The sequence below is a fragment of the Passer montanus genome, unplaced genomic scaffold, assembly GCF_014805655.1.
Source record: "Passer montanus isolate IOZ18808 unplaced genomic scaffold, ASM1480565v1 scaffold194, whole genome shotgun sequence".
Lineage (NCBI taxonomy): Eukaryota > Metazoa > Chordata > Aves > Passeriformes > Passeridae > Passer > Passer montanus.
The window spans coordinates 148,345-176,306 of NW_024366525.1; the positions used below are offsets into that span (position 1 = coordinate 148,345).

The 27,962-nt window shown below is 47.6% G+C and overlaps 1 protein-coding gene across 3 annotated transcripts; it reads right to left on the bottom strand.

Annotated features, from left to right (window-relative positions):
- Window positions 1-377: 377 nt before the first annotated feature.
- Window positions 378-20,273, bottom strand: DISP2 (dispatched RND transporter family member 2). 3 transcript variants are annotated; one of them, XR_005627210.1, is made up of 9 exons: window positions 19,953-20,273; window positions 12,319-12,765; window positions 9,996-10,025; window positions 7,718-7,841; window positions 6,813-6,928; window positions 6,427-6,545; window positions 5,420-5,517; window positions 1,251-4,723; window positions 378-1,157 (listed from the first exon to the last, which is right to left on the bottom strand). XR_005627210.1 is itself a non-coding variant. In XM_039706578.1 (8 exons), exons 1-8 carry the CDS (start codon window positions 20,030-20,032, stop codon window positions 1,304-1,306), a joined length of 4,434 nt encoding a protein of 1,477 aa, XP_039562512.1. In that variant the 5' UTR covers window positions 20,033-20,273; the 3' UTR covers window positions 378-1,303. The 3 variants fall into 3 exon arrangements, 2 of the variants coding, with proteins under 2 accessions (XP_039562512.1, XP_039562513.1); XM_039706578.1 differs by having other exon boundaries at window positions 378-4,723; XM_039706579.1 differs by lacking the exons at window positions 9,996-10,025; window positions 19,953-20,273 and adding an exon at window positions 9,663-9,692 and having other exon boundaries at window positions 378-4,723; window positions 12,319-12,324.
- Window positions 20,274-27,962: the final 7,689 nt, after the last annotated feature.

A 27,962-nucleotide genomic window follows, 5' to 3' on the forward strand; every position in this document is an offset into this window, starting at 1 on the left:
CAAAGGGGAGCAGCTTCTTGAGGAGGATGCTGCAGTTCCGGCCTCAGGGTGGCTTTGGCTGCCTAAATACCCACCTGAACATTCACGATAACAATTTCAGGATAAAACCCCAAAACTGAAACATGAAAAATACAGAACCACACAACTGACATGTTTGACATGTTTCAAACCCTGGTATTAGCTTTAAAAATCCATGTCCCTAATGGATATCAGGGAGTTGCTGTCTGTCTCCCACAGCACAGGGATAACTCATGGATGTCAGAAGAATAAGCATTTTAAAGATGTATACTTCCCTTTGGAAAAGATGTTGGGCACTTAAAAGATGACTAACCATAGTGCCCTTGGTAACAATGAAGCATCACACAGATTTTAGGAAAGGTTTTTATAAGCATTTATTGTACGTCAACTTGTAGAGAGAATGTTTTATTTTTCAACAAATAAGGGTAAATAAATGTTTGTTTTCCTGTTTGTTTCTGGTGGAGGGGGGGAAACCCCTAAAATTCAAGGTTCACCAGATAAGTGAATTTTAAAAAGTTACATGTTTGAGGGGAATGCCTTGAGTGGGAAACACTCTGTAAAGAAGACACAACGAAGCACCTGAGTCTGTGGGGGGACAAGGACTCAATCCCTCAAGGGGGAAATTCACACTGAAAATCTTTGGCAGTATTAGAATTCATTCAGATAAAACAAACAGAATTTGTTACTGAAAATAGATTTGGGCTGGATTCTGCAGCCTCTTCCATGGTCAGAAGAGGCTATGTCAACTCAAAAGTCTTGACGGGACTTTTTATAATATCTGAGCTACTTTGTTGGGGTCTGTAGATCTGGACTTTGCATAAAATAGAAAATTAAATACTTTATTTTTTTTATTCACAATACACTTCACTTGATACTTAGATTTAAAGTAATTCAGTTTTGGAATTTTTTTTTTTTTTAAACATGAGCTCTCTTTCTCTGTTGTTAAATACCTGGGGAGCTTTGCCTCATTCATCTCAAGCAAACAAAACCTCATCACCTTGTAGGAAATGACAAACCAGGTTGATTTGGTAAGTCCTTTGAACAGCTGTGAACATGGCACCAGACACTGGAAGTCAAAGGGCTTGTAGTCCCTCACGATGGCTTTCACATCCTCTCACTGGCATCAGATCTGCTGATTCCTGTGAAAACACACGTTTTGCACAGCTGAAATACTAAGAAATAGTCTCAGTCTCAGCTCTAGTAGAGGTGGGAGGAAAAAAATTGATATTTACAGCTCTGAGGACATCCAGGCTTCCCCTTTCCCTAGCAGCAGCTTTGTGAGGTCTCAGCTGTTGTAACCGGAACTTTGTGCACTGGATCGTTTGATCCAAACATCAGGCATGTCTGGCTGGCTGTTGGGCAGCACGACCGGCCCTTCGTTCCCCAATCCAAAGCGATTTTTCCACGAGGAGCTGTTCTGCTGTGATGCAGCTGGAGAGACATCAAAGACAGTCTCCCTCAGGTCCAGCCGCAGGGTATCTCTCTTCCCGTTCAGGTAACCTCGCTCCGCGTTACCGAAGGAGTCAGACAGCTCTAAGGCATCAGGACAGGAACTGGCTGATTCAGCGAGCTTCAGGCCTTGCTCAAAATCGCTGATTGACGTCTCGCTGGAGATGTTGAGCATATCAAAAGAGCTGCCAAGAGAACAAAGGCATCTGTGAATTTTGTAGATGTCAGCAGCAGGGAGAGGGCTGTGGTCTGAGGTATAATCTGACTGCTGCTGGGCAGTGTCACTGGAGCACTGGGATTTATTGAGCTGCCCTTCTTCTTTCACACCTGCTGGCTGGATGTCATCCAGCCCAGACCCATCCCATGCTTTCAGACCATACTTCCGACAGCGACAATCTCGACAGAGTCTCTCCCTGTGAATTTCTGTTTCTGAGGTGCTGTGCTTGTAAGGAGAGGAAGTTTGCAAGGCAGGACACTGGCACAGGCTGACCTGCTGGTCTCCAAGAGTGTCCTGCAGACTCTGTCTCTCTCTTTCTAGGGAGGGGTGCATTCCCACTCGAGGGCATCTGTTGTCTTCAACTTGTATGTCTTCAGAGAGCACAGAGGGCCGGTTGGACAGCTTGCTTGTGGAAGTGCTGTTGTCAAAACTGTCACTGAGTTTCCTGGATAAGGGTTGGAGCTCGTATTGCTCATTTGCAGTGTTAGACTCCTGGACCTTCCGCAACCGGTTTTGCTTCTCGCTGCCCCCACAGGCAAAGTTTCCGTTTGGCCCAGAGTCATCAGAGTAGTCTTTCATGGTGTGGGCACAAGGCCAAAGGATCTGCCCGCAATTCTTCTCCGGGCCGAAGAAGCAGCAGAGCGACTGGAAGAAGAGGCTGGCAAACCCACAGCTGATACAATTGATCATCATAATGAATATCCCCAGCTTCCTGTACGCCAGGACCGTGGCAGGCAACATAATGACCCCAGCAGAGAAGAGAGCAGAAGCTGCCATGGCTGTGGCACAGCTCATCTGCTTCAGGGAAAAGGCCACTCGGCTCAGGCGGTCGGAATGGGGACACAGGTGATAGGAGATGCAGTAGTTGACAGTGAAGTCAACAGAGAGACCTACTGCAGCTGAAATGAAGAGAGACTCCACTGCGTTGAGCTGCCACTCCAAGAGGACCAAAAGGCCAGTGGTTACCAGGACGGTGCCTGCAATGGCAGTAACGGAGAAAACACTAAGGAGAACATTCCAGGTCGTGAGCAGCAGCACCACAAAGGAAATGGCTATGGAGAGCCCCATGACTACCATGGTTTCTGTGCTGAGACTGTGCTGGAGGTTGAACAGCTCTAGTTTACTGGTAAACCATCCGTTCTGAAGCCCCACAGGGGCAGTTTTCATTTCCTCTGTTATCCAGAGGCTGATTTCCTCATAGAATTGTTTGGCTCTGCTGTAGTTGAAGGTGTAGTGATAGACAGTTTGAAACTGTAGCACTAAGGCAGCGACATTTCCCTCCCCATCAAACCTGAGGCCCAGATCATATGTTTCTGCCCCTTCCCTGCCCTCTTCCAGCAGCATCATTTTGATGCAGTGCAGGAAGACTTCGCTTCTGTAAGGGAAGGAGAACTGGTTACAGCAAAGGTTGAAGCTGTGGTCTCGCTGGGAGCACTGGCGACTGTTCATCCACCTGAGGAACTCCTCCATGAAGCACACAGTAGATTTCTGTTCTGCATCAGGGTAATAGAAAGTTTTGTTCTTCACTTTTTGGCAGAATTCAAGGAGCCACTTCTGGGCATCAGGGTTTTGGATAGTGAAGGTAGTGTCTGTCACTAGGGTGCCGTTGCTTTTTGGATTGAAATGGTCCCCATTATCCACGGGCAGAATGCCCCAGACTATGGTGACAGGCATACGCTGCCCTTCTCCGTGCTCCAGCCTCTCAAACATGAACTGGTGGCAGTACTCGGAATCGTACCTCTCAAAGGGATGGCTCAGCCTGAACACTTGGACAGATGATGTTTCCAGAGTCGGGAGTTTGAGTTTGGGGTTGGAACAGGAAATGTAGGCACCTCCTATGGCTAAGGCAGCAAACCAGCAGATCCAGATGTACCGAAACTTGATGACCCCACAAGGCAGAAGCTTTTCAAAGAGCAACTTGGAGGTTTCAGACAGCGTGTTCTGGAGAGCCCGGAGGATGTAATGGACAGAGAGAGCGACTCTCTTGTGGCCGCTGTTGTTCCAGTAGGCTTCTGGCTTGTAAATGCAGGTTGTCGCGATGTAGCGCTCGTAGAGCACGGCTGAAGAGGGCAGCCAGGTCATCATGAAAACCAGGTTCACCAGCACCGAGGTGCCCATGTAGACAGCGAAGCAGCGGATGGCTGTGATGTTGCTGATGTAGCTGGCGTAGAAGGCAGCACCAGTTGTGAAGCACGAGGCCAGCATGAGATAGGCAAAATGGTGCATGGTTTGACTCACCCACTGAGCAAGCCCAGCGGAAGGGTTCTGGCTCTTGCTGATGTTCCACAGGTCGAAGAAGACAAAAGTGTGGTTGGCACAAATGCTGCTGAGAATGATGATTGATGTCAGGTTTACAAAGGGGAAATAGGTGAATCTGAAGGCCACCTTGTACAAGAAATAGGAAATCATCAAAGAACTGACAACAGCGAGCAGGACCATCAAGGTAATAAACACTGAGCGTAAATAAAAAGAAACACATAGAAAAATAGCTAATATTGCCAGGACTGGATACTTAGTATCAAGTAAAAGGTAGTGCTGGAATAGTTTCTGTTTAAGGCCCAGGTCCATTCCAGTGATAGATGTGTAGTTATCAAACAGATCCCAGGTTTCAAGGTTGTCTAAGTAGATCCCCATCATAGATGCACCTTTTCTTGTAGGCAGGAAAAGCAGGCTGTATTTGAGAGAGGGCACTTGGTACTCCATTGTCTGGGGACTGAGAAAGTCCCTGTCAACCAGGAAGTGAAGCAGCTGGTAGATGGCATTGAAGCGGGTACATTTTTCTGGGACTTGGGCACACTGAGAGTGTTTCTGTCTGGCAGCTTCAGGGCCTATGCAGGATGGAGTGAGGACACCTCGGTGGTAGTCTGGAGCACAGGCACGGAGCAGGGCCAGGGTGTGGGAGATGTCTCCTTGAGTTATCTCCAGACACGAAGACCTGTTGTACAGGACAGCAATGTAGTTCCCCAGGGACCAGCTCGGGCAGCATTCGTTGGCTTCAGTGCGCTGGCAGAGGTCTCTAAAATGCACATGGGAACGTATCTGAAAAACATGAGGGGGCATCAGGTCAGACCCCCTCTTGCAGCCTCAGTGTTCCTTACTCACCGCAGTAATCCTCTCCTCTCCTCTCCTCTCCTCTCCTCTCCTCTCCTCTCCTTTTTTTCTTTTTTTTCCCTTTTTCCCAAGTGTACCACCCCCGCCCCGCTTTTTTTTTTCTTGGATTTTTTCTACCTTTATCCAAGGTGTACCACCCATGCCTGGCCATCCTCCCAGGGACAAATCCCAAACACCAAAGTTTTGGAAAGTTGGTAGCCTTTTGCAAAAGTTAAACCCTGTCCATTATTTATATTTTGTAATTGCAGATTTAAAATTTTGGCTCCTATAGCAAATACAGGTCATCCAGTTAAACTTCCCACTTTTAAAACTTGCCACCAGTCTCCAAGCTGGTAGCTCAGTTTCTGTAATTACATTCTGCTGCCCAAAATCCTCAGCAGCTTCTGATGGACACCTTTGGCTTCTGGACCAGCTCCTGTTCAGTCTCCATTTATTCTTGTTTAATTTGCAACTGGCAGGTGGGATCATCCCTATATTGCCAAGTAGGTGAAATGTTTTGAAATCCTTCAGATGAAACCTGTTGCATAGCTGTTTTTTGTGTGGCACCCTGTCAGCAAGACATCAAAGATTGCAGCAGGCAGAAAAGAGACAGCCTGTACATGTGTTTTTCCTGCCATCACTGACCTTGTCTTGTTCCATTTGACACATGGACTGAATTGCTTGCAAGTTCCATAAGCTCCCAGCAGTTGTGGACATAAATACTAGCTGGGAATAGCTCTTTTCTGAAATAAAGAAGAAAAATCATAAAAGGATTAGGTAATGAAGGTGAATCAGCCAGGCTGTTTGGAGTAGACTCTGTCTTCACAGAAAAAAGAAATATATATCTCTGTCCATAGGGCTGCTCTGGTGGGCTGCCTGGAGGGAAGCAGGTCACAAGACAGTAGTGAGCATGTGCCTTGTGTGACCTCACCCCTGCCCCTTGAAATTGGTCAGCAGCTTCAGGGCATTTTCAAAATCAAATGTCAGCTTGCCTTTAGTGACTGCTGGCATCTGCTTCTGCATCCCTGGAGCAAGGGAGGAGCTTGAGCTCAGCCAAAAACCCCCAAGGACCTGCAGGTTTGGTGTGTGACTTGTTTCAGAGGTGAACAGAAGGCAGGGAAGAGAACAAAAATATTTTAATGCTGTTCCTCTTCTTTCTACTTACTAGTGCTCATTTTGGGACAAATTTGGGGGGTTTTGGAGTTTTCTGTTTTTCTCTCCAGATTTTACTGCCATGTATATTTTTCAAGAAGAAAAGAAGGAAGGAACAGGGAGGGAGAGGGACCAGACAAAGGAGAGGGAGCAGACAGCAAGTGGGCTGTTTTTTCAGAGTATTCATTTTTGATATGGGTAAATGCTGAAAATGTTGGTCCTTTAATGTGTGCTTTCAAGATATATTTCTAAAGAGAAAACAAGAAATATGGCAAAGAGTTAAGAAGGAGAAACAACTCTTCAGAATTTCTGAACCAGCCTTTTCTGACCACTGAGGTGTGGAGTGCTGGGAGGGCACTGTCAGAGCTCTCACAGGTGGAACTGCACACCCTGCTTGCTTAGAGCAAATTCAGAGTATTCCCTGTGACCTGAGCTCTGACAGTTCTGTCAGTTGAGTTCTGGGTGTGCAGTATTTACTGCCTCATCAAGATTTCAGTCACCTGGGGGACCACAGAAGAATCCATCTGCTCCATAGATGGTTTCCACCATTCTCCGTGTCCTCGCTGCTTGTTCTCCCTGAGCAGCCTTCTGTCCTCTGCCAATGCCAAGGTCATCGTAGCTAGCAAGAGGGCAGATTATTGTTAATGACTATGATTATTAACAAGAGAATGTCTGGCTGGGAGTTACATTCTCTGACACGGCTCTGGTTCCAGACACAGCAATAGGGAGCCTAAATCCATTACAGGCACAAGGACTTCAAACCCTCCAGTGCTTTGGTTGCTTTTAAGCATAGGATGTATGGAATTTGCATAGATATTTTGGACTATTGAATATGTGACTTTACAACCAACATGTTCTTCAAACCCCCCAAACCAAGCTCAAATACCTTTTCTTCTTGGCATAGGGAGAAAGGGAAAGGGTCTTCTTGTAGCCCGTATGGCTCTCGATATTCCTCCACACAATGAGCTTCCTGCCAATGTCAGTGTCCCGTGGCTCGAAACCCTGCACCAAGGAAAAGGGCTTTGTCACAGCTCCACTTCAGCTCAGCTGTCCTTAGGCTTCCTCCAACACATAGAAACTGTATGAGACTATTACTGCATCTTGGAGAGATACACAAATTGAACATTCCCTGAAATACTGCATCCCAGAGATAAGAGAAAAAATATGAACCTTTTCCCTTTCCCTTTCCCTTTCCCTTTCCCTTTCCCTTTCCCCTTCTCTTTCCCTTCCCATCAGCAATGGCTACAATTCTCTCTCCCTGATCTCCTAAGAATTTATCCTCCTTTTTAAGTGTAGTAGTTCCTTACAGAAATGGCACTAATTTTCCTTTTTGTGGACAAACTCTAGTGTATTCTTATTTCCTCAAGATTCCTTCATGAGCCAGAGGCAGGGATGATTTTAGGGAATGTGGCATTCCTCATGGAAAGCATTCCATGTGCACAGTGCTCAGAACAGGGTGTGCTCTCCAAAAGCCTCATGCACAGACTGTAGGAGCCAAAGCCAGCTCCTCTATCCAGTATCTGCCGAGCCTAGCTATTCATTGTGGGCAATCCCAGCCTTCCAGCCTTGGAAATGGAGCAAAGGGAGCAATCCCAGTTTGTGTTGGCACTGGAGTGAGGGCACTGGTGGGAGTGCACAGCACGGCTGAGGGATGAGCATGGGCTGTGTTCTCCCTGTGTGAGGGGCATCTTTGCAGGACAGCACATTCTGCTCATCTTGGAGAGATGATGTCACTGGTAGAGTGTGGATTTTCCTTACGTTCCTATTGATCCCTCAGCTGTAGGGACTTACCATGAGGGGTTCTGAGAAGTCAGGCAGATTCCCAGCCAGCAGCCCAGCCACGGTGCAGATTGCCGCCGCCACGGAGCACAGCGCCAGCACGGCCAGCGGCCACTCCGCGATCAGCTGCGAGTAACTGCAGTCAACAGGAGGAGAAAAAGTGCAGCTGGTGAGATGCTGCTGCTCTGAGCACAAAACCTGCTGCTGAGCCAATGAGCTGTGAGTAACAGGAAGGAAAAAATCAGGGTCTCTGGTTTGCACAGTTATTTACTGTGAAGCTTGGAGGCTCTAGTGCAGCTATTAATGAAGATATTACACCTCTAACTGGATATTTGCAGGCAGCTCCAATTAACTCGGGTAATTACATTTTGCCTCTCTGCATTTTCCAGCTTTTTCAATCAGAAATAATAAAAGCCAGACTCTTGTGTCCTCGAGCAAAATGAAGCTTTAAACATTTAAGTTCAAAGATTGCATTTAGAAAGAGCCTCTTAATTTCCCCCACATTGTGCAATGTCAGCTGGTGGCTGCAACAGTTTAGGCTACAGATTTCCAAACAGGACCCTGAGAAATCTTTGGATAATTTTGATGAGTCCCTGAAAGTAACTGAGCCCAGCAAGCCCACTGCCACTGGTCAAAATTAGTGTATTTAGACACTGTTCTAATTCCATACATCTTCACTGGAATACATTCAATTTTAATGATGTATCACAACATTTTGATGACATCAAAACCCTTCCACGGAAGCAGCTTACTCTGGCCCAAGTACTATTTGCCAGTTACTTTTGTTCTTAAGGAGCTTGTGTAAAATTTTCTATCCAAGTTCTGTTTTCCCTTTGGAACAAACTGTCTCCCATATATCATGATCTATGAAAGTTACTCTCCCACATTTTTTACCAGTGCAAGTTTTACTGTGTCAAGATTTTTGTCTTCCTCAGAAATATCAGTTGAGATGTAAGATAGCAGAATAGGTTCCTGCTCTGGTTTGGCAGGTTAGTTCTTTTGTGTTCTGATGTACTTCTGAAATATAAGAAATTCTTTGTTCAAAAATAGCTGACAAGTCTTTGTGAAGGGAAGTGAAATAGTTATGAACTTTATTTGAGATGGAATGTTTCTCCTTGCCTGTTCTTTCTCCCCTTTTGCCTGGGACTCCACCACAGCTATTGCATAATTCGAAGTCATCACAAGCACTTCAAACTGCTTTTCACATGACTTTTGACTTTTTTTAATATTGCCTTTTTTTTTTTCAATTTACAATTGCCTTATCAAGTTTGTTTTCATAGACAAAGTCTTTACTATGAAAATGAACAAAACTGCTCTTTACTCAGTAGAGTACCTAATTTCTGGAGGCTATTTTGGATATTTCCATGTCAAATTACCAGGAAAAAAAAGAACAAAAAAAATCACTGCAGTCTCTGATGACAGAAGGTGCCTATCCAAACCATCCAGAAGCAATTTACAAAAGTCTGATTTTAAACAGAGTACAAAGCAATCAAATTATTTTAATTTTAATAAATGTGTTTAAAATTTTCTGTCTTTTGAAAAGATGAGTTTATTTAATGGATGGGCTCTTTTCCTCATTGCTCCTCTGACAGGACAAACTGGATTAATCTTACACACACACACACACACATATATATATATACACATACACACACACACACAGACACATGTAGAATTATTATATATATGTATAAAGCTGTATGGATCAGAGCCAGACACCTGCCCAAGAACAGCTACTGACACACAGTGTTACTATTCATTAATGCAGGTTAAATAGAGCTCACAAGCAAATGGAGATTTTTCCAAAGAGTGAAAAGCCCCAGGAGCGCTGACCTCGCCTCTGGAGCTGGGCCTGCTGGGATGTCACCAGCAGCAGCACTCTGCTTCTCCTAATAGCAGGACAGGAGAGCACTGATCACAGGGTACAAAGACAGGAAGCTTTTGCTGTTAAACATACCTTTTTGGCATCCTGAAAGCTTTGTCATGTCTGCAGACAGAAAGGAAAAAAGATGTGTTCATTTATTATTTTCCTCCAGTGCTGGGCTGATCCGCACCTGCCCAAGAACAGCTACTGAGACAGTGTTACTATTCATTAATGCAGGTTAAATAGAGCTCACAAGCAAATGGAGATTTTTCCAAAGAGTGAAAAGCCCCAGGAGCGCTGACCTCGCCTCTGGAGCTGGGCCTGCTGGGATGTCACCAGCAGCAGCACTCTGCTTCTCCTAATAGCAGGACAGGAGAGCACTGATCACAGGGTACAAAGACAGGAAGCTTTTGCTGTTAAACATACCTTTTTGGCATCCTGAAAGCTTTGTCATGTCTGCAGACAGAAAGGAAAAAAGATGTGTTCATTTATTATTTTCCTCCAGTGCTGGGCTGATCCCTGAGCAGGTTAACCCTTGCAGTGTTGTAAGCACCAAGGTGAACCAGTGCTGACACAGTTTTGCCACTGTGTGAATTATTTTAATGAATAATAGAGCCTTTTCCTCTCCCATTTTAACCAAACAGGATGGGAAGCCATGTAGTCACTCCTCATTTTGTCTCCCTCAGAAAGCCCTCCATAGAGTACTGGACATTAGCAATGCAGTCCTGTAGAAATCCCATTGCAGATCTCATCCATTAAAATCTGTCTGGTTTAAGTGCTTTTCCTGCACTTCCTAAAGTGTTTCTTGACAAAAGCAAACCTCTTTTTCAAATCTCATTAGCTGGGCTAGCAACAGCTATAGGTAGTTTTTATTTTCTGTTTAGCTCAGCTCACCAAAAAGGTGACTCATTTATTTCTTGGGTCCCTCCAAAGACTGTCTTTTTGGGCTATAAGAGGAGAAAGCCAGTGGAGCTGCTAAAAATATTTTATTTGGATTTTCTTCACAGAGGAGCATTTGTCACTCCTACTTGAAGGGCTCTAAGAGGGGAAATAAAGAAGCCTTCCCCAGGGGATCCAAAGTTTGTTAATGAATCCCTGAGGACAAGCCTTCCATCAGCATCCTGTCAGAAAAGCTACATCTTGTTGGGTCAGATATCTCCAGGACTTTTTGTTCTGCTGTCTCTTTCTGCACTGAAACATCCCCTTGAAACATGGCCCAGTCTGGCACGGCCTTGGCTTGGTCACAGCTTCCAGATAACTGCTCCCACCTCCTTCTGCAGCTGTGCCAGGCTCTGCTCAGCCAGTGCTCCCTCCTCCTCTCACCCTCCTACACTCCTGCTTGAACTGGGAGAAGGTCCTGCTGCACTCCAATATCTGTGTTGGGCAGATGGTCCCCCCTCCTTGCAGCAGCCAACTGGGGACCTTGAGGCAGCTCATCCTTCCTAGCCTTGTTATGAGTGGGAGAAATGGAAAAGCAGTGGAGGAGAGCTCCCCATGGCAGAGTCACTCCGGGTGGCTCATGTAAGAAATGATTCTGTGTTTTGCTTGTCACACTAATGCTCTGTAGATTTGGGACAGAGAGGAGCACAGCAAAAGCCTCCCCAGATTATCAAAGCGAGGTCTCTCTCCAGCAGTACACTGCCCATCCTGTGCTAATTCCCTCACAATAGCTCTTCAAGCAGATTTGCTTGGATTAAAAACCTCATTCTGGCATTATTATGTTATCACTTTTCTGACTGCTGGTGCTGCACACTGCCAGGGATTTACAATCCAGCTGTGCTTCCTACTTAAATAACCTGTTACAGAGGACGTGGTTGGCAATTTTGTTGATAGCATATGAGTGAAAAAGGATCCAGAAAAAGGATCCAGGAAAACAATTCAGAAAAAGGACCCAGGCTTCTTTGACTGCAGTTCCTCTACACAAACACAAGCAAATTCAATCCTGTGTAAATGGCTGGAAAAATGAGACTGTAAAGGGCTTTTGTGCCTAACACAGCAGTGCTGTACACAGCCAAGAAAGGAATCCTGTGCCATCTTTTATATGGATTCAGTGGCTATGGCTACAGCAGTGAAGGGATCATGATCTCTTGTGCCAAGAGTGGACCCTAAAAGGCACATTCAGGAGGAAGGATGGTGCTGGCTGGAAGGAGCAGAGGTTGTAGCTCAGGCTGTTGTTACCCAGCCACTGCACACAAATGGATTCTGTCATGGACAACAAAGAATTCATACACTGGTTACTGCCCAACCTGGAAAGCCAAATAATGTTCCCGCCTTTTGTATCTCTCACTGCTCAGCTGTAGCCAGCGCTTATTACCCTCTGCTGCCACTCCTTACAGCACTGGCAGCAGCTTCTGTGGGGGCAGGAAAAGAATGAACTCTGTTCCCACCACTGAGAACTCTGCCAAGATAAAGGACTGGCAGCTGGGTGGCTTGGAGGGCAAAGAGAGAAAATACAAAGGTAAAGGAAGATGGGTCTATTTACAGCTGCTAGGAGTGACTGAGTGACCTTGGCTTTATCCAGCCACTCCCTTGAGAAGGAAATCCCACCTCTCCCTGGCATGGGAATGGCAGCTCTCTGTACACCCACACAGAGGTAGAGAGCTGTGTTTTGGAGCAGCTGCTGCCCCGAGCTGAAGAGCAAACCCATGTTTCATCCATCACAGCTCAGACCCTGCTCATCCCTCCCACTTCCCCCCACCGAGTCTGGAAGATGCTCTTTGGAGCCGCCCTCCCTCCCTGTGCCTCTTACCTGACTGTGACCACATGATGTTGCACCGGCCGCCGCTGCCCGGGCGACCACTGCTTCCAGGGCGCTTCCGAGGCCTCGTGCTGGGAAGCTGGCACAAGATCACCACTGGAAAGGTGGGAACACAGCACGGGCCCCTCGCCATGCCCAGGGAGCGAGGGCAGGCCGTAGCTGCCTCGGGACTCCTCCTGGTTGCAGGGGTAATACGGGTGGTGCTGCTGTGAGTCCTGTGAGCTTGATGGCACCTGGCCATTGGACTGGGTGGAGACTGGCCCAAGTGTGTGGCTGGAGGAGGGCAGGTTGTCTTCTCCCAGCCCAGGGGATGCAGGAATGGGGCAGTGATGGACTGGGCAGATTTTTTCCCAGGAAGTGCCACTGTAGCTGAGCTCAGCATTCCCAATCTCTGGCATGGCAAGGCAGGTCTGACAAGGTCCTGCATTTTGCTTTTCCCTATGAGAGAAATGAAGAGAAAGGTAAAACTGGAGAGGTTGAAAGGCTGCACTGGGGAGTTGCATCCCAAGATCTGGAGATGCTCACAGACCTCCCACATAACACAAATGTCAAACCTCGCCCACTGTATCCTGTAGCAGGAGTCTGCCTAAGGGCTGAACTGGATTATGCTTTTTATAAAGACATCTATGACTCATTCAGGGATCCCAAATCCTCTAATCCATCCTTTGTGTGTGTTGCTCCAAAAGTTTGAAAAATTGGGTAATATCCTGCCCAAAAATTCTCCTGAATATTTCACTGTGGCAGGGATGTCCTAACTCAGGACCCAGAGAAATTACAGAGGTCTGGACAAACAGAAACCAAAGGAATCTGCATGTGAAGAAGCCACTCAATTATCTGCACTCCTTGGGAGGATTAATTAGCGTGATTGCTCTGCAGGAGGACTGGCACTGCTCCATGTTGGGTCAGCAGGAGAGTGAGTCATCCCTGGCACTGACACAGCTGAGCAGTGAACCTGAGGGCTGTGACATCTAACAGGGCCTTCAGCCTCCAGCCTGGCACATTCCTTAAAGGCTCTGATGTCCTGCATGCTCCACTGGGCTCTTCAGGAACTTTTTTAGACATACATGGATGACAGCAATAAATTTTATTGGTCTTATCTTGTAGGAAGGGGATAGACTGGGATCTCTACAGATCCTTTGAAACTTGACTGTCCTCTGGCTGCTGAATTTACTTAGACGAAACATTTGCAGACTCCAGTTCCCATGTACTGAGTGTCTGCAGGATACACTTTCTTCTCTCCCAGGAATGTAAAACATTATTTCATTCCTATAGTTCTTGATTTATGGAGCCTGAGAGGTTTTGCTAGCTGGGAGAAAGTTTGAATAATACTTTGAAGGATTGCTTAGTATGTGTGACACCAAAAACCCCTTCACACACAATAGACTGAGGTCTTTCTGACCCCAAAAAATGCTTTAGGAATTACTATCCCAAGAGATGCAAACACCAGCAGTTTCTGGTCCTTGTTCAAAGCACGTGCCATGGTCCCTTACAGCTGAATTATGTGTCTTACTGCAGTGCCTGGCATCCAGGATTAAAAAGGACAAACAGTTCAGGCCAGCCAGAATCACAAAGTGTCTCAAGTCATCAAAGAATTATGAATGTTGGAGCAATACTGCAGTGAGATGAAATTTAGCCTAAGGTACCTGGTGTGATATGGGAAAAAAATGAAGGTAAAAAGTTGGGGAAAGGATGTTTTTTATATTTTGTAGAGTCCCTCTCATTTATTTTTCTCACAGCCTTGGAAAAAGGCAGAATTTTAGTGATTACATGTCTCTGGAATTGCACCCAAAGTTAACTGGCATGAGTTTATTAAAGACAAAAGAATCTGGAGAATACTGTTAGCTCAGTATTGCTTGAAAATTGCTATTTTTTCCAGAAAGCAGGACATATTGGCCTTGGCAGTCTGTGCTGTGTACTTTCCAACACCAGCTGAGTTTATCAACACTGATAAACTAGATTTCATGATTGTACAAAATGGGCTTGTTTCATTAAAATCATTTCAGCAGAGTCATGTTTGTGGTAGCAGTTAAATCAGTGCCCATGTGGACACTCATGGCACAGGCATCACATGTAGCTTCACTTGCACACTGTAGCAGTCCAGGACCAGTAACAGAGAAATCTTGCCTGATTTACCACCATCCAATGACACATTTAGTTTCTAAGCCCAAAGAAAGCTGCAGCAGTTACAGACACAGCACATTCCTGGGTCCTGACTTCAGAAACCATAATTGATGTGCAAATGCAAAGTAGGTGGAAAGAAGTTGTGTCTGTGCTGAAGCAGGTGCCAGCAAACCAGCAGACAGGTGTCTGCACACACCTTATCTCACCTCAGTGACATAAGGTTGAGATAAGGTTGTCCCCAGCAGTTCCAGTGCTCATTTGCCTCTAAGCTGCAATCAAGGTACTGGTAAGACTTGAGCTGGTTCAATACAGCAAGAGGGAGAGCTGCTGGCAAAGCAGAAGCTCCTGAACTGTGACAGTGATATCCTAGTCACCCACAGAACTTGTCAAATGACATCAACAATAGGCTTGAAGTCCTTGATGTCCTGTCCCAGGTGGATTAGTGACAGGATTACCCGGCCTTTCAAGCATGTGATTTGTGTTAGGGCTCTGTGTAAAGGTAGTTCACAACAGGAGATTCCATACTTGTCACATATGAGATTACAAATGCAGAGCCAGCAAAGCTACTCAGGAGATGCAATCTGAAATCTTGTTTGGGGTTCTTACAGCCCCATCAGAGCCATCCCTGCACTGGGAGGGATTCAGGTGCAGCACAGGGCAGGAGCACTGCAGACAGACCAGAGAAAGATCAGGGTCTGTGGCAGCCAACACATAAAATTACACCTTCAATTAGTCATTGCACTTCTCTACTAATTATAGTGGCAACCTGATGGGAGGATGCTAAACCACCATGTCCCCTACAGTGCTGGTGAGCTGCAGGGGCAGATGTTGTTTGGGACAGCTGACCTGGAGGGTCCCTCAAGCCACACTCTCAAGCTTTAAGTGTAAATCATCCCGCACTTCCCACGTGTCCAGTGACTTGTTTGTGCTTTGTAGTTTTGTACTGTGGGGAAATTCATCAGAGAGCTGAGGTCATGGTAGTGTTATGCTTTGACAAGGTCTAGACCTTTTCTGACTCCCTTTTTGTTGCCTCTAAGTTACTCTTTTTCCTCGACCTTGATCCCATTATTTTCCCTAGCTGCACGTTTTAAATAGGTGATGTTCTCCTACAGTGCATAATAATTCATCAAGACATTGCTGCACTGACATCTTGTGTTTTGGTGTTCCTACACCTGTACTGTATTTCAGAATTTTTTTTTTCAAAGAAAAAGCAAAATTCTTATCCCTTTAAACTACTGTATCTGCACACTAATCTAGGAACAGAGGCTTTTCATGACATAATTAGCCTGTCTGCCTCATCTGAGGGTGAATATGTGACACTGGACAGAACAAAAGAGCTTTTACAAACTACACTTTGAACGTGGTCAGGGAGAGGCAGGAGACCATGCAATGACAAATTCTTCTTCCACAAACCCCTCGGCTACAAAACCTCCTGGTGGGGAAAGCAGATGCCAAACTCTTGGATATTGCAGATTGCCTCCGGGTTTTCTGCACATACGTTGGTAACGTTGAGTCTAATATTTCACACAAAATCACACTCTCCTTGTTTACCATCTTTGCTGTGAAATGCTGTCAAGTTCTGCTCTTCCTCCGCATGTCGTTTCCTAACTCAATCCCTGACCTGCTCAGTGACTTCAGATTCTGGAATAACTTTGGCAAGTTTGGATCATTCACTTGTGACTTCTCTCCATTATCTCTTTCTCAGACTAAACAATTACAGCTCTGTCAATCACCCTCTGGATATGAGTTCCCTTATGCTCATCCCTTTCCAACTCCATGATGATGTGACCTTGGCTATCCACAATCTCCAGGGAAACCTGGAGCTTGCAAATAATGATGGGTTTGGATAATCACTGCTGGCAGCTCAGCAGAGTTCGAGTCTCCACTTGCTGCTCTCCCAATTAGCTGCAGTGCTGGTGAGCTTAACCTTTGGTCTGCTGAGGTCTGCACCAGACATGTAGGCTGCTCCTTCTTTGACTGAAACCATGTCACTATTACTTTTCTGGGCCCTCAGAACCCTGAACTATGTTAGAAAAATATTTCTGGGGATTTTTGATGTCTGTTTGCTGTCAGGCATGAGGAGAAGAGGGCAGAGCACCACACTGGACTCTGCTTGCCACGCTGACACTGACTCTATTTTAAAGATTCATTTGCACTCTCACTGTGTCAGATATTTGATATCTTTGGGATTTAATGGGCAGAAAGGGTGTCTCGGCTGCAGAAAAGCCTACAGAGCCAGCTGACAGACTCTATTTTCTTTTCCAGGCTCAGCTGGATGCAACCAGAGAGATGCTGGGAAAGGAGAAAAGAAGGGGTGTAAGGGAAGGGATGGACTAGGGTTAACTGCTCCTGTTACCCACACCAGTGAGCTGCGTTGCTCTCACTGTTTGCTTCCCTGTCTCTCTCTTGCCCTGAGATGTCTAGACAGAATAATAATCCAATTTGTGGACCTGCCCAAGCCATTCTGAGTGCAGCAGTGCTTCTCTGAGATGAGTACCAGGGCACAAACACCCCACAGTATGTGGGGGACCCAGCAAAAGGACTGGAGCTTCTTCCCACAAGGAAACGGGAAAGAGAGGGTCAGGATTTCTAAGGAGACAGTTTTCTGCCATTCCAGGTCTGCAGGGATGTGGAGCAGTGGTGGGATACAGTGTCTGTGGCAGGAGCCAAGGGCTGTATGCTGTCAGTCCACCCCCTGGCAGGGATTATCTCCCTTTTTCAGAGACCAGCATCCTTCTGCCCCACAGAGAATGGCTGCAGGACCTGGCTTTAGGCTTTAGCTGCTCACCCGGCCCTAGCAGGGTGGTTTACTGGGAACATGCCATGTTGGCTTCCTGCTCCCAGCACATTCCCCTCAGCATGGTTTCGTCCTGCAGCACGCAGAGCCAAGCCGGGGTGGAGGAAGCTTTGCAGGCAGGGAAACAATAGCATACGGTCGCCTTCCTTTTCCCAAGCGACTCCAGTTTTTGGCTCTCCCTGGTCTTGCTGTCTCCCCCAAGCCACAGCAGCAGGAGAGCACATGAGATTCTGAGAGGGTAATGGGCCAAAATATTCAGCCTTTTGCAGGAATGGCTCCTTTCTCTTTTTGCCTAATTCCACACACATCACCAAACCCATTTCTGTAAGCACTGCTTTTTTTTTTTTTGCTTTTTTTTTAATAGATCATTTCCCCCTTTGCATACTAAAGAGAGGATCAAGAAAGAAGCACTTTGCATATGAAAGATGGGAAACACCTACCGAGTGAATGGAGCTGTCTGATGCCTGACTCAAACTACAACTTCTCCTGTTGCCAGAGGAATCTCAAGGGGGAACAAAAACAAGGAAAAAAATGGCAGAAGTTTGTACCTTGCCTACAACCAGAGCCCTTTTTCATCAAGAACCTTTGCTCAATTAGACACTAAGTGCCACAAATTTTCAGTCATTAAAAAATAAGCTAGTTTGTTTCTCTTTTCCCTTTTTTCCTTCCTCTAGCAGAGTTTTGTTTGCATATCAACTGTAGAAGTGTTCCCCAATGAAAAAGAAATATGAATTCTTTCTGGAGTAAATCCATGTGCTACAGGTCAGCTTCCATCTAGACTAATAGCTTTTTCCTGGAGAGCTGTAAATGACTTTTTAAGAATGTGCTTTTATAATGGAATTTAAATTTCTCTTTGAACATACCACCAGCAAAACTGCAATGGAGCTCTTGAGAAAAAGAGCTTTTTTCCTTGTATTTTCTAAGGAGATAAGAATGCCCTTTCCCTGGGATTAGGGAAGGGTTCGTTGCGTTTCACTGTCACCTCGTTATCTAGCTCCCTGTCTCCCTGACAGGGAGAGACAGGCACTCCTCAGCAATCCATCTCCTCCTCTGGCTGCGGCAAATCCTTGTGCACTGAACAGTTCCTGCGGAGTTCTTTTGTTTTGCTTTTTCAGTCTAGCAGCAGGATCCTGCGTACCCTTGAGAAGACCTACAGTTTTTTTGTTAGTGAGACTCCTGAGTATGTTAAATCATCATGAAAAATTAATGAGACTGCAAAACTCTGCTTCCCACATAGTCTGCCAGGAAAAGTTTAGTTTTATAATCCTTTCCACTGACTCGTGCAAACAGCCTTACCTTTACGCCAGGCAGCTGCTGCTGCTGCTGTGGGTACAGGTGTTTGTGCTGGGATAGAGCCAGACATGGAGGGCTCAAGGTTCCCACCCAGCCTTCAGTGCCAGAACAGCTCTGTCTGCACTGGGAAAATCAGGTTTGCTAAGCCTTGTCTTGAAGGAAAAAAAGGAGTGAAATGGAAAGGGGAAGGAAAAGAAAATCCCCACCTTGGTGTCCCAGGCAGAAAGAGGCCAGGAGGAAGGTGGTGTTTTCTGACATCTGTGTTTTTTTGCTGATGAGGTGAGCATTGATGATGAAGAGCCTTGACTAGGGCAGAAGGTGGAGATCCCAGAGCTAAGACTGGTTGAGCAGCAAGGGTGAAGTTCTAAATACACCTGTGTCAGGTGGCTTAACTCTCTCTAACTTACCTCTTGCAGGCTGCAGTGCTCATTTCAAGACCTGTCTGAATGGCCAAGGAGTACTCAGACAAGCAGAGAAAATGGCTCCAGCAACAGCTTGGCACCTATTGAATGCATGAGGTCTAAATCAGAGCTGAACTGTGTGAGAGTTGCTGAAGACTGATACCCACAGGCACAGCAGCCTCTGGCCGGGGACATCAGAGCTGTCTGATGAGCAGTGAGTGCCCTGTCAGTGCTCCCGGGCGGGTGGGGCTCCCTCAGTGTGAATATCCTGTACCAGACAGAAATGGAACCCGTGGGCTTTCAGAAAGGATTTGTGTGCTGCTGACCTCGGGGTGTGCTCTGTCAAGCAGAATCTGAAGAGCTGAGGTCTGGTGCCTTGGTCTAACAAATGCCAATGTATTTGTGAATATGGGATGGCTCCTTGCCCATGATTACGGGCTTGATGATGTTTCCAGAAAATGCTCATGATTGTGGCTGCTAACCTGGCTTAAGACACCAGGTAAGGGAGCATATGGCTCAGGGGGATGAGGGATGTGGGGGTTTATGGAGGAGATCTTTGGACTGAAACCCATGTTTGCCCACTGCTGAGTGCAATAAGGCTCTGTCTGAAACATGCTGAGCTTCCCAACAATAGCTCTCCCGTTGCTGCAGAAGGGAGAGCACACCATGTTGCAGGACCGAAATCTGCCGGGAGGCCAAACCAGGAAGCCCCCCTGGCACGACTAGCTGTGCATGGTGTTCTTGGCCCCAGGGCAGGAGCAACCAGGACCCCGGCTGGGCAGCGCACATCGCCAGAGCCCGAATCGCCGGTGGGCAGCTGGGCAGGCAGCTCTGTCTGCACCCCGGCTGGGAGGACGGGACACACCTCAGCGGGACTGGGGGGGCCCTGGTCCCAGGAAAACCCGGTGACACCGATCACTTCCACACACAGAACGGGGGGTGGCGGCAGGGCGGCAGTTACCACCCGCCGGGGCACCGGCTCCGCGCCCCTGTCCCGATCCCGCAGCTCCTACCTGGGCGAGGCGGGGTCGCGACCGCGGCGCGTCCCCTCGGGCCGCGGCTCCCGGGGCGGCGGGACGGGCGCGGTCTCCATGGCCGGCGGCGGCGGGCGCTGTCCGTGCCCGCGGTGCTGAACACTCCGGAGCGATGGTGGCGGCAGCGCCCCGGCGCGTCCCGGCTCTGCCCGGCTCGGCTCGACTCGGTGCGGCGCGGCTCTGCCCGATTCGGCACCGCTCTACCTGGCCCGGCTCGGCTCGGCTCGGCTTTGCCCGGCTGGGCTCTGCCCGGCTCGGCGCGGCGCTTGCGCGGCCGCGGAGGCGGAGGCGGGCCCGGCGCGGGGCGGAGGTGGGAGGGGGGCGGGGGGGGCACGGGGGCGCAGCCGCCGGCACCAGGAGAGCTGCGGGGGCAACTGTGAGCCCCGGGACCAGGCTGGCTGCCGGGGATGGGCTGAGCTGAAGGTGCGGAACAGGAGCACGGGGCACCGGGCATCCTTTGGGCAAAAATTCCCTCATGCCGGCAGTTGTGCTCCTGCTTAGCTCGGGCTGGGAATGCGCCCAGAAGTGCTCCTGGGCCTGTGTGGCAGGTGCAGAGCAGCCTTTTCAATTGTTGGCTTTTGGAAGCATTAAATAGGTAAATGATTTTTTTAAATAGATGGTAGGTTTGAAACAACTGGTTTGGAAGCATGGAGAACACAAGGAAGTGAGGCATGACCACCGCCTTGCAGGATTCTTCGGTCCTTGTCTATCCATACCATGACATTGCTCTGAGCTGGGTAGTAGCCACATGTGTCTCTTTGTACATGGGGACAGCTTCCCACAGAGCTGCTGGAACGTGGCTGTTTCTTCTGTAGCTGCTCTCATACCAATAACTATGCCAATGACTCGTGTAGGAAGAGTTTGGGGCTTTCTCATGGTTGTGTGTATGGCCATGGGAATGACAGCGACCTTCTCTGCCTTGTCATCATTCTTTGTATGGCTGTGGGGATGTCTGTGACCTTCTCCTTCCTCAGAGCCATGTCTGTGGACCTCACAGTGGCAGTGACCTTCTTTCTCGTGAGGGTGGCATCCTTTTTGCTTCACACACAGAACAGCTGAAGCAAAAAGGGAAAGTATTAGAGCGGAGAGTATCTTATAACTTCCACTAATCCTCTAGCTGCTTAGAGTAAGCCCTTCCTGCCTTAATGACTTAAATGCCTGAGGCAGTTTAAAGAACAAAAAGCTTTTCCTAATGCCAGGGTGGGTGACTCTCCCACCGAAGGCTGACACCTCTCTGAACTCGGCAGGAGGGAGTTTTGAGGACAGGCTGTGGGCAGCGCCGCTGGCCCTGTGTGGTGCTCTCTTCTGGGCAGGACCGCAGGGGAAAAACCTGCTGTTCTGAGCCTTAGCCACAGAAATGTCACTTGCCTGGTAGGATCAGATCCACTGCAAGAAGCAGCTCCAGAGCAGCTTGTGTTGGTGTGGCCCAGCAGGAAAGACTGAAACCTGGTACCTGTTGAAAAGATCGGCTGGCATTAATGTGGTGACAAGGACATAGGTGATATTTCCTTTTCATTCTTCCCAATGCTAAATAATAATTCTTGCAACAGTAATGATATTAATAGAGTCATGGGAGCTGCAAGGATGGTGGGAATCAGCTGGATTACAAACATCCCACTGCTTCTGAGAGACAGGCACATCTTACAGCTTTAATTTGGCTCAGCCTGAGGTGCGAACTCCTTGTCTGGTAAGTGGGGGTGATCACGCTTCCTCACTCCCACAGCTTGGCAGGTTTCCTCTTACTGCTGCAAGGTATTCAACACATGGATTAATTATTTTTCATTGCCCTTAGCCAGGGGCTACAGCAGGGCTTGTGCTCCCAGCTGTCTGCAAAGCACTGCCCAAGGCAGGCAACAGCGTTGCCCATGTCCCTCTTGGGGCTGCTGCTGCACTGCCAGGCCTGGGGGGGACTGGCTGTGATGGCCAAATCTGGGAATCCAGGAGTCCCTTACTTCAAACCTGCTTGGCTCTTGCCCCTGCACTGCAGCAGAGGAGGAGCTGCCTCTCCCATCAGCCAGAAGCTGATGGTCTCCTTAATATGTTGTCATTTGGAATATTGCCACTCTTTGACCTCCCTGTGCTTGGCCAGTTTGAGACTGGTGGGGCAGATCTCTGTCATTCTAGGGGAGGCATGTGCTGATCCCAAGATTTCCTCTCCTTACAAAAACAACCTAAGGCCGAGCAGGAAGGACAAGTAAATGGGGTTCCCAAACTATTTTAGGAACTAGGAGCATAAATGCTTCCCACAAGACAATTCCATCAAGATGTGAACATCCTTCATCCAGAGGAACTCTTTCTTTCACAGTGACTGGCAAACCACGATGAGTAGGTCAGCAGGATGGAGGCCAAGTGGTCCAGAGCAGTCTCTTTGGATTGGGGTGTGTGCCTGCCTCTCTTTCTGCAGGCAATGCTACCCTGAATCTCAGGGAAACCATCCTCAAAGTTGACAGCTTGCAGTGGTGACACCAGCATGATGTTTTGCACAGTGCAAAACCACTCATGTCATGAGTTTCATGGACACCCAAGCCCTTATCGTGGCCAAAGCAAGGCTGGGGATCGGGATCATTGCGCAGCTGCCTCGGATTGCAGCAGACTGCTGGTTTCCAGGCAATGTGCAAGGGCTCGTGGATCTGCAGCCAGCTTATGAACCCTGGTTTGTCACTGCTCACTGGAGCAATGAAATAGCCAGGGTACTTCTGCTGCTCAAAGCCAGAGACAGTGTGCCAGACACCTCCCATGCTGGAAGATTTCCATGGGTACAGCAGCAGTCCTGGCTGCTCCTGCTGCATAAACCTCCCATTGTCTCAGCCACTGAAATTGCTTCCTTAGCCAGAGAACAGCTCTCTGGTGGGGGCAGCACTGCATTAGCCAACTGAGCTCCAGTCACTTCACTGTGCAGAGCTTATTTTACAGGTGACTGTAGCTGCCCACCTCCTGAAACTTCAGGAGGGGTTAATTTAGAGATACAAAGTGCTTTAGTCATGGTTTCGGTGCCAGGACCTGAGACAGAGCTGTTTGTCTGAATGTTTACATTTTACACCAAAGCCATTGGTGCTGGGTGCCTGAAGAGAAAGGCCCAGACAGATGCTGGGTCTCCTCTACACAGCAAATTTGATTTGCTGCTGTCCCAGCAGCACAGCACAAGCAATGTCATTGTGCACAGAAGGACGTGTGTCTCTGCAGATGTTTGCACACACAGAGCACACCATTTTTCTCCTTGCTACTGGTCCATTATGACCTTTTCCTTGTTCATAGGTGCAACAAAATTTTGAGTTCTTAGGAGTATAACTAAAGAATAAGATTTAGTGCCTATTTGTTCAGTGCTGTTTGTGACCACTCTGTACTGGGATGGGCTTGGAAGAGCCATCACCTTCCAAAATTTGTGCAGTTGTCTGTGTTGGCAAGAAACATCCTCTCCAGTACACACCATTTTAAGGCATGAGGTTGAAAGAGGCTCAGGAATCAGGCTCCAGGTTGTTTTTGATTGTCAGTCATCATTTCTGCCCAGGGTGTGTGCTGGAGCACAGCCCACATGCTGCACAGAAAGGAGAGATCCATGCAGGGCCCTTCCCTCTTTCTCAGGCTTCTGCGAGCCTTCTGCAGTGCTGGAAACCTCTGAATAGTTGTTGACCCAATACCAGGGCTGAGAAGGTTGCAGGCATATGGCAGTTATGTTTCTGGGCACTGGTACATTGCAAACTGAAGCAAATAAGAGATGTGCTGAATTTGCAGTGTGTATGAAGGGGCAGGAGGCCCATGGAGACCCAATTCTACTTTGTCTTGGCAGGGGAAGTCTCACTGTGGCAATATTGTCCCATTTTCCCCAGTGCTGTGTGCTGGGAGCGTAGCCACATTCACTCTGAAGCCGCCCATATGTTCACACCATTTCCAAGCGTGACTGACAGCGAGCCAGTTCCCTCCGAGCATCCTGAGATATCCCAGACTAATTCATCCTTTGTACATAAATATTCTTCCTATGACATTTGGGACATAAATTTTCAGCCTGGAGAAGGCCAGAGAAGGCACTGGCGTATGTGACACACCTTGACTAACTGTGCCTGTTACAATACCTTCACAGCCTAAACAAGGTCCCAAAGGCACCAGTGCCAGGGTGTCAGTGTCATCCAGAGATGGCCCAGTTGACATTTTGCCGAGGAAATTGGCCAAAATGGCTCATTTCAGGAGGATCAGAGCCTTGGGGGGATGAAAACCAATTCTTTTGGCTCAAGAGCAGATACATGAGCAGAGTGGAAAGCTTACACTTATATTTGTTGAAATGTTTCTGCTTTTTTTTTTTTGGTTAGTGACTGAGCTTCAGAAATGCTCCAAGTATTTCATCTGGTGCTTCCAGAAAAAGGCATCTTTAAATGTTTGTTCCAAACCTTTCTCATCAAAAGGTTTCAACAACAACAGGCAAAGGAAGTGTTTTTAATCAATTCCTTCTGAAGGTACTGAAGGGAACAAAATATTCCAGGGAGAAAAGAAATTGAACTTTTCCTTTTTACAAACCCAATTCTAAACCCTGCATTGTAGCCCACACTAATCCCATGTGTTTGGACTGCACAGTGTCCCTAGGCCTGGGCAACACCTCAGCCTTGCTGCAGAGATCAGGTCAGAAGGGCCAACAAAATATCCACATTCCCAAAGGAGAATTGCCTGGTTCAGGATCTCACTCAGGGACCCAAAATGTTTGCCCAGAGAAAGGTATCACCCTATTGAATTGTGATTTCTGTCCTGTTGGAGCAGGGATTATTTGCACTTTCAGAAGTTTTCTGCCATTTGAGTGAAGCGCTCAGCAGCCAGGCACAGCCCAGCAAGTCTGCAAGTGCTTCATGTGATGCCTAAGATTTTTTGCTTTTTATATTTTTAATATATTTGTAGCTTTGTAGATTGCTAAAACATGGCTGTAGCTTCTAGTAGTTTTCCTCTCTTTCTTCCCTACATTTAGGAACAGTAGGATAACTTTATAAACCTAAATATTGTGTAGTCTTATTTCAAGAAGAGAACTAACTACAAGGATGTTCTGTTTTCCAACCAAAATCTGGACCAGATATAATAAAAGTGAGGCAAAAGAAAGCTCTGGACTGCTTCCAGTGGGCACCCCAGGAATTCTTACCTAACCAACTAACCTTTTAAGTGGACAGTATATGATAAGTATACTAATTGGCTAACCTTATAAAAATTGTAGAATTACTATACCATGTGTGATTTTTGTCATATAGTGTACTTGCAAGCTTTCAAGTAAAGATTTGCTTTTATATTCACTCTAACATTGTTGGAAATATCTTTTCTATTTTCCAGGCACCACATGCACCTCCACCCCTTCCCTTCACTCAAGTACTAATTATTGTTGAACTAGTCCTTTAATATTTAATTGCCACCTTGACTCCCCTTTTCATCTCCTCCCTTCCCAGGCGCCTCAGAGCCTCGTGCAGGCTGGTCCTTCCTGTGTTTGTGCTCCCAGTCAGCTGCACCCCTTGACCCTGTGCACAAGAAAAGCCAGTCTTCCTGCTGAGCCCAGTTGGAATCCATGCAGCATCCGTGTGAAGCGGCGCCGCTGGAGCCCATGGAGATTCTTCAGTCCAGTTCAGACCCTGGAGCCAAGGTTGGTCTCTGGAGCTTGCTTTTGAGTTCTGCTGGCAAAGGGAAATGAGCTGGTTTGTTAGGCTTTAATAGAGTTTGGCTGGGATGAGAGGCACCGAATTTGCCACTTTTTTCTTCTTGCATCAGATTCAAAGTGGGTCACTACCATTTGTGTAGCCCCAAAGCAGCCATACGTGGAATAATTGTGACTTTTTGGAGTTTAAAAAAGCGCATGTGACCACGTCAAGAGCAACCTGGCTCCTGGCTGCTCATTTGCAGCTTGTGAGCCCGGGCCACTGGACTGTCCATGTCCTCCTAGATCCGGGCTGAAGCCATGGGCTGGAATGGGGAACCTCCCTCGGCCCCTGCTGATGACAGGGCAAACAAGTTGCTGTCTGCAGCATTCCATGCTTTCCCCAAGGACTACATTTCCATAAAAGATGAAAAAACCTGCCTGACTGGCTGTCCTGGCCACTTTCCACATCCTCACACCCTCCCAAGGCTGGGTCCTGTGTCCTACATCTGAAGGCTGGGTAGTGAACAAGGTCAGCAAACCTGTATTGTCCCTGCTAAGTGTGTCCGCAAGTGGGAAAAGTGGACAGGTTAATTTTTCATTTGCTCAGCCTATGACCACTTCAGAGGTCTTAAACTGAAATGACAAGTTTTCAGGAGCAGAAAATATTGGGAGAGCTGACAAGATCATGGTTTTTCAAGGTGGCATTAAACACGGGTATGCACAGAACTCACCCACAGGACTTGAGGCAGGACCCTGCAGGCTGTGATGATGCACAGGGAAGGGGAAAAGAGGGGATGTCTTGTTCCAAATGGGAAGAGGGCTGCTCTGCACATCCCGAGATGTTTCTGTGCTGTGCCATGATTGGTATCCCTGTGGAAGTACCAACAGGCAGCTATGATCCTTACTGCTTTTAAGCAGGACCAAACTGCCATTACATCCTTTAACTGTCTTTGGTAGTTTTAATTTTAATTGTATATTGATCCATTTCAAAACAAATGTCTCGGCAGCCCTTTGATCCCCATGAGTCTCTCCAGCTAAAGCCCATTTAAGGTTTTAAAAAACCATTTAAAACCACCAAGTTTTTCCTGGTGCCTCTTCCCAGTCTAAGGAATGCTACCTTTCTTCTGGCTGGAGGAAACACCTCAACCCCTTTTTAATCCTGCAGTGCAGCTGCCTGAAGGATGAGAGCTGGGGGAGGCAAGGGAGGCAAGAGGAATTGCCTTATTGTGTGTTTGGTAGGAAGTATGCCTCCAGGCCTCCGGGAACTCTTCTTTGATACACTGTGTTCCCATCCCTCCCTCTATCCAAGGCCTGGAGAAGGATTGCTAGTTCAGCTCAGGAGCCTCGGGCAGCACATTGCTGCACACAGCCGTGCCTTGAGACTCAGCCCTGTGCCTTATCTGCAGTCCTGACACATAATATAGAAACAGCCTCCCACAGTATCCAGACTTCAGCTCCTTCAGTGGGCTTCTGGCAGCTGCCTCCCAGATCCTCCCAGCAGTTCCCGAGTGCCATCTGTTGACTCGATAGCGGTCATGCAAAAAATGGAGAGGAGCCAGGATAAGGCTGGGTGAAGTGCACTTGGGAAAAGTGGCAGCATGGGACTGAGTGGCTCTGGAGGAGTTTCACAGAGTGCAAAAGGAAAAGGAGAGAGGATTTCAAACCAAAGCAGTTCCTGCTGGTGGAAGGGCTGATGAAGGGATGCCAGGAATGCTTCTTGGGGCAGGCAAGTTTGCATTTTTTGAAGAATCAGATTCTTTCCTTCAGTCTTTGTGTAAGGCAGAGAGACAGAGACTTACTGATAGAATATGGGGCAAAACTTTGTGCCAGCTGCTGAGTGATGTCCTGGAGCAGGGAGATGGCAGATTGCTGTCAGGGATGGCTCTTTGTGCCAAAACTGAAAGGCCTTGCAGCACACAATTAGAGAAAGGGACTATTTCACTGTCACAAGCACAAAACTGAGAGGTCATTGCCCTGCTTTCCTTCCTTGGCCCCAGAAAAATCTCCAGCACACTTTGGCCCAAGTGGAGGGCGAGGGCTCCAAGTAGGCAGCTGGAGGCTGTGCTTAAGGACAGTCAGCTGAGCCCCTGTGCAATGCAGCCACAGCAGGGCAATGCAGAAAAGCCCCTTTTATATCCTCTTGATTCCTTCAGCTTCCAGGCTTTCCTGAAGGAAGCTGCTGTCCACCCCAGGGACTGCTCCTTCAGGGGCAGCCTGAGGTTAGCAAGAGCTGACAGATCCATGAAGCAGAAACCACAGAGCCAACCTGGGTACACTTCATGTGCCCACTGTGCTGAGCAGTTTCAGAGATGGCACCAGCCAGAGCACAAGAGAGCCCAGAATTAGACCATCCCACCAGGTCTTCTAGGATTTTAAAGAATAAAGAGATT